Source organism: Schistocerca piceifrons, chromosome 1 (genome assembly GCF_021461385.2).
Source record: "Schistocerca piceifrons isolate TAMUIC-IGC-003096 chromosome 1, iqSchPice1.1, whole genome shotgun sequence".
NCBI classification, from domain to species: domain Eukaryota; kingdom Metazoa; phylum Arthropoda; class Insecta; order Orthoptera; family Acrididae; genus Schistocerca; species Schistocerca piceifrons.
In genome coordinates this window covers 358,216,346-358,222,345 of record NC_060138.1, presented here as the reverse complement: position 1 = coordinate 358,222,345, position 6,000 = coordinate 358,216,346, and the positions used below count along the sequence as shown (strand labels likewise).

Sequence of the window (6,000 nt, the reverse complement as noted above, 5' to 3'; positions counted from 1 at the left end):
ACCAAATACCCTCCAAGCTTCCCTATCGCTCCGCCTCCGTGTCCGGAGGTCCGTTCTACGTGAACAGGTCTGTAGCATTTATCCATCAGCTGTGCAAATCACTATAGGACTGTTTAATCGTTCTATAAAAAGCAATGAATTTCGAATCTATGTGCGGCTCCTTGTCTGCTACATCTAGCCTGCAGTTGCTTTCTTTGGATGCACGGATGAATCTAGAATTTTCTTAGCTTTTTCATTCGAGTGTGGTCATCCTAATTTCTCTAAGCTTGAATCTGTACTCGACAATCGATATTCAGGATGCAATACAGTTCTCCATCTGCTCCACCCTTGCACCCGGCAACTATAGTTTCTCATCTCGGAGTTGCGCTGTCTGCGGAAATGCGTTGCCAGCCAGTTGGTTACCAGTTGCTGAGTAAGATCGCCTGCCCGTTGCGTTTCTTTCAGTCGCTCCAGATGTCGACGGCCTGAGACAACGTTTGAAGTCAGTAATTGATTGTGTAGTGTACTTGTTTCCATGGTAACAGTAACGGGTGTTTCGTTGCGATCGTTAGGAAACTGAACGGGTTGTAAAATGTATATCTGCCTCGGTCCAACTGGTGCTGGAAAAACGTTATTACTTAAGCGGTTGCAAAACAAAGAAGAAATTGATGTGACTTCGAGTACAGTCCCTACAGTGGGACTAAACATCGTCCCAGTCAAATTATCGAGCCAAAAAGAAATAACAATAAGAGAAATCGGGGGAATAATGGCACCAATGTGGAGGAATTATTACCAGGGAGTGAAGAAAATTATTTATGTAGTTGATGCGAGTAATTTATGTCAAATTTCAGCAGCGGGTGTGTTGTTGTACTCTATTCTTGCAGAACCATGTCTGAAACATACGAAGGTAAATGCAATGGAGAGTTTAAACAATTCACAAGAGATAAAAATCCATGTTTCTAAATTCGGTCCGTTTTCTTTTGTAGGTGTTACTTGTTCTATCGAAAATGGATGCTTCATACAGACAGATGAGGAACGAGGCGTTACTTATTTTGCAATTAAATCGGCTGAAAAAAGAAATAACACAAGAGATAACAGTTGTTGAAACGAGTTCAATAACAGGTGAAGGAATCGACAGAGTTATGACTTGGTTACAAGGTGCCCGGCAACAGAAGAAATAAAATGTTAGCAGAAATACTTTCCTTGCTCGGATCTGCATAGCATTCCACAATAATGAGCACCATGGACGGCCTAAATGGCGAACTTTTACGTCTTAATTGTTATTAGAGCAGACAACAGGACAATAATTGAAAACAAGTGAAAGTGGTCATAAAATCCATTTCAGTGTTAACACTCACCCACGAACTGAGTACTACGTAATCATGATTGCGTGAGAATTAAGTATCATATAGTTTTGAGTCAGTAAAAAACATACGGGCTGTAATTGTGCAATTCATTTACGTAATAAATAACTTTAAGCATAGCAATAATGTATTTTGCACATTATTTATCAATGTAATTTTTATAAATGTGTAAAAAACATGTTCCGGTCTACGTAATGAAATTTGTATCAGCCCCAAAATACTGAATGTTTCTCCTATACACATCTGAACTTGTACACCATTTGTGGAGCTTTTCGATGTGTAGAACTGACGGAAATCAGTGGGTGCAGTATAAGGACGTAATGAGAATGTGTTCACACTGGACTCGCATTCGGGAGGACGACGGTTCAATCCCGCGTCCGGCCATCCTGATTTAGGTTTTCCGTGATTTCCCCAAATCGCTCCAGGCAAATGCCGGGATGGTTCCTCTGGAAGGGCACGGCTGAATTCCTTCCCCATCCTTCCCTAATCCGATCAGACCGATGACCTCGCTGTCTGATCTCTTCACACACACACACACACACACACACACACACACACACACACAGAATGTCCTTCCCCAATCCGATCAGACCGATGACCTCGCTGTCTGGTCTCTTCACACACACACACACACACACACACACACACACACACACACAATGTGTCTCTGGTTTCCTACTGATGGCATTGTAGTGAGTGAGACATGATGGCAATGGTATTGCCAGTACTAACCCAGTTTATAATAATGAAGATAATTTTTGATCTGCCTTCCACGTTAAATTCAGTGCCATATGACATCAGATGATGTTAAATTTAACCGAGTGACTAGTGCGGAAATCAGCAGGATTCCACAAATTTCAAATGTGTTTTCCTCACACACATGTCTGCTCTTTATCTTATCAGCACACAATACATGTATTTGTATTAAATATCACCGAACAACAAAATGTAAATGAAACTTTACGATAAAATGCAATTAAAAACTTAAAAATTCACGCTGGCAGATATATAATTATTTACGAGTCTAGTGCAATGAGTATTTTTACGTTTTATTCAATGCGCCCTTCTGTAGATACATACTTGCAAACAAGTTACCTCATAATACCAAAACTAAAGTTACACTATTCACAAATTTCTTCCACTTATATGTCACATACATTCATTTTCCAGATTCTAAACCATCAGTTTTTTGAACGGTGTGAAGATGTCCTCGATCCTTACCTGTTTTGTGCTAATCTTTCCATCTCTATGTAACCAACATCCTCTATAATGTATGTATCATATTCCAGACTTTGTCACTACTGTTTTCCCTCCTACTGCTCCCTCAAACATTGTATCAGCTATTCCTTGGTGCCATTGCAGACATTCCACTAATCAGTCCCTTCATCTGGTAAGGATCTTTCATAGACTTCTTTCTGCACCTATTCGTCTTAGTAATTAGTTATTTCATTCTTTATCTTTCCATTCAGTTTTTAACATTCTTCAAGAGCACTAAATTTCAAATACGTCCAGTTTCTGAAAAAGACTCTGCACATGCTCTGATATAATTCTGATACCTTCCTTGCAGCAACCATCCTGTGTGAGCTCATTTCCTGTACACAGGAACTCTGTCATTTCTCTCATAGTCATCATTCCTAATTTAGAAGTTATGCAAATCATTATGCTCCTTTTTATTACACTTTGCCACTTTCACCATTGCTTTGTTTCTCTCTAAGCCATAAGTTGTGCTATATAATCTTTGATCTTAGTGCTGATATCTCAAAATTTCCTTCACGTGCTTCATGAATTCTTGAACGAAATAGTTGAACAACAGAGCTACAGTAATAAGCTGCAGTCCAGCCTTACACCATTCTTAATATGAAATTGTTTTTCTTGACCATTTTACTGGTTATGTAGCTTACTTGTCTGTGCCCTGTATTTTAGCCCCAACCTACAGAGGATTGTGAACATTTTATTCCACGTTACATTGTTGAAGGCTTTCTCAAGGCCTACACATGTTAGAAAGGTGTCCTAATTTTTCCTCAGTCTGCCTTCAATTATTGAGGTCAACTTCAGAATTACGTCTCTGGTATAGTTTTCTTTCCTGAAATAGAACTGATCATTGTCCAATGCATCTGCAATGTTTCTTTCTATTTTTGTGTGTATTAAACTCTGCCATACACTTCACAGTGGTGTGCAGAGTGCAGATTTTGGTAAGCAATTTGCCAGTATCACTTGCCAGGCTAACCACGCATAGTTTTCACATTTATCTGCTTGAGCCTTCTTTGGTAATATGATGATAAAGCTTTGCTGCAAGACTGATGACAGGTCACTGGTTTCCAACAATTTTTACATCAACTCAAATAACCTTCTAGATCCTACATTTCCAACAGATTTCAGTGACCCTGAAAGTCTTGTTGAATTCTTTAGGCCAAGATCTTTCAGTCCTCTGTTGAGCTCTAATTGCATCACTGGATCTCATACTTCTTCCATGTCAACTTCCTGTTCCTATTCTGTCACACTTCAGTACAAATTCTCTTCTTTGTACAGACCCTCCGTGTACTCTTTCATCCATTTGCCTGTTTTTCTGCTTTTAATAGAAATTTTCAAGCTGTACTTCATAGGTTAACAGCACATTTCACTCCTCTGAAATTATTTTTCATCTTACTGTATCAACGTTTTTGTATACTTGTGTCTATCTTAATGTCTTTACATGTAAACCTAATCTTGGAACAATCTTAGTTCCTTTTTTATTGATTCCTAGTTACTGGTTTTGAATAAACTAGCTTCAAACCAGAATGTGATGAAATGGCTGCACTGATGTAGTAGTACTCTATATTGGACACCAGTCAACTGTTCATAGTGAACACTTGTGTTTTTTGCACAGCTGGCTAGTGCCCAATATGGCAAAATACTACACCAATACTGCTCATACTGTCAACTCATCACATTTTGGTTTTAAGATGTTTTAACTTAAGCTAGTGACCAGAAATATATAAAAGTGACTCTGTCTGTTACGAGATTAGTTTTTTACGATCAGTTGCCGAAGTTCCATACATGCTATGGCTAAAATTATTGATATTTACATGTATCTCTCCTTCTTTCCAGTTTACCTTGTTGAGCTTATTACTAATTTCATTCCTAAGCAATGTATACTACTTTTCTACTTCAGCCTTGATATCCTTACACCTTCCTCTTCTACCCATAAGCTTGATTATTTACTGAGTTACTGGTAGCTTCTTTGTCTCTGCTTTCGCTATACCTGTGGCTTCCTGACCTGCCTTGATTATTTCCTTTTTTATTATTTACTCTTCTTCTACTGAACTTCTCTCGGCAATTTCACCTGCGCCATTAGTCACTGTCACAGAGAATTTCTACTTTGGGGATGTTTAGTGATGAAATTGCCTCTATTTTGATATTCATCTGTTATTAAACAGGTATGTTTGCAATGAACTCGGTTATCCTGGAGACATACATGAACCAGAAGGGCTCCTTCGTCCAAAATTTTTGTATACTGTATCACATGCACATTTGTCTGACATAGCTTGGGGGGGGGGGGGGGGTGTTATGTGACTCGGAACAGCGGAACAGATGGGAACCAAGTCAGGGGTCAGGGTTGGATAGTACCAGCAGTGGTTTTAGTAGTTTGCATTGATTCAATGAGTTCTTTGGGGGTTAGGTGAATACTGTTGAGCATCTAATAGAGTAATCCTCAGCAACAGAATGTTCATGGTGAAAAGCAGATGACCGTGTGTGTGTGTGTGTGTGTGTGTGTGTGTGTGTGTGTGTGTGTGTGTGTGTGTGTGTGGTTTAGGTATCTGTTTTTGAAGTAGATGTATGCCCTCCGTTTGCTAGTCTGTTGTTATAAATGAAAAGCTGATACCTATATTTTGGATGTACTGTGTGAGAGCTTACTCTAATGGAAGCATATGACAACAAAAATAAGGTTTGGTGTTTTAGACGAAAAAGGTATCCATTCCAAATACAGAACTACATAAAGTAGTTGCGACATTGGCGATTCCTCTCCCATTCATTAGCCGATGATACCTAAATATTTAATATGCTTACTGCAACACAATTGTTTTTACTCGACATTTGTAATGCCATATGAATGAAAGAAGCAACATTTATAACACTATATGAACAAAGGAATAATTGATTCCTGATTGAATTATTCAAATCATCCTTCTAATTGCAAAATGTAATGCTAATCCACATGACAAAATCCATTGATGCCAACTGCAGTATACTCTTGCATTCATAAAACATTTGAATACAGGAATTTAGTTCACTAATGGTAAAGAAACACCTGACACCCACTACCATTTAGCAAATAAAATTGAAATGGTTAATAACAAATACCAAGTCCTGTCACTACTATTGCATATATTTCTGGGGCTTTTAACGATGTATTACTTCCAGTCCTACTCCAAAAATTATTAAATATGGCCTTTCCTCCAATTTACGTCATAGGAGTCAAATCGTTTGTATATGAACTTAAAAATTAGCATATCACAAAAATGTAGTCTAAGATTTGCATGAAGATGCTCACCTCACGGGGCTATTTTAAGCCATCTTCTGCAGTGTGGAGATGATGGAGGGCAGGTTGTGGAAGCAGTTGTGCTGGCCAGGGGTGGCCAGGAAAACTCCACTGTAAGATACAGCCTATTTTATTTTG

General features: G+C 38.6%; 1 protein-coding gene across 1 annotated transcript; it reads left to right on the top strand.

The window, feature by feature from the left end:
• Positions 1 to 461: 461 nt before the first annotated feature.
• On the top strand, positions 462 to 1,411 carry LOC124805194 (ADP-ribosylation factor-like protein 16). Its single transcript, XM_047265693.1, has 2 exons — positions 462 to 886; positions 966 to 1,411. Exons 1-2 carry the CDS (start codon positions 572 to 574, stop codon positions 1,158 to 1,160), a joined length of 510 nt encoding a protein of 169 aa, XP_047121649.1. The 5' UTR covers positions 462 to 571; the 3' UTR covers positions 1,161 to 1,411.
• Positions 1,412 to 6,000: the final 4,589 nt, after the last annotated feature.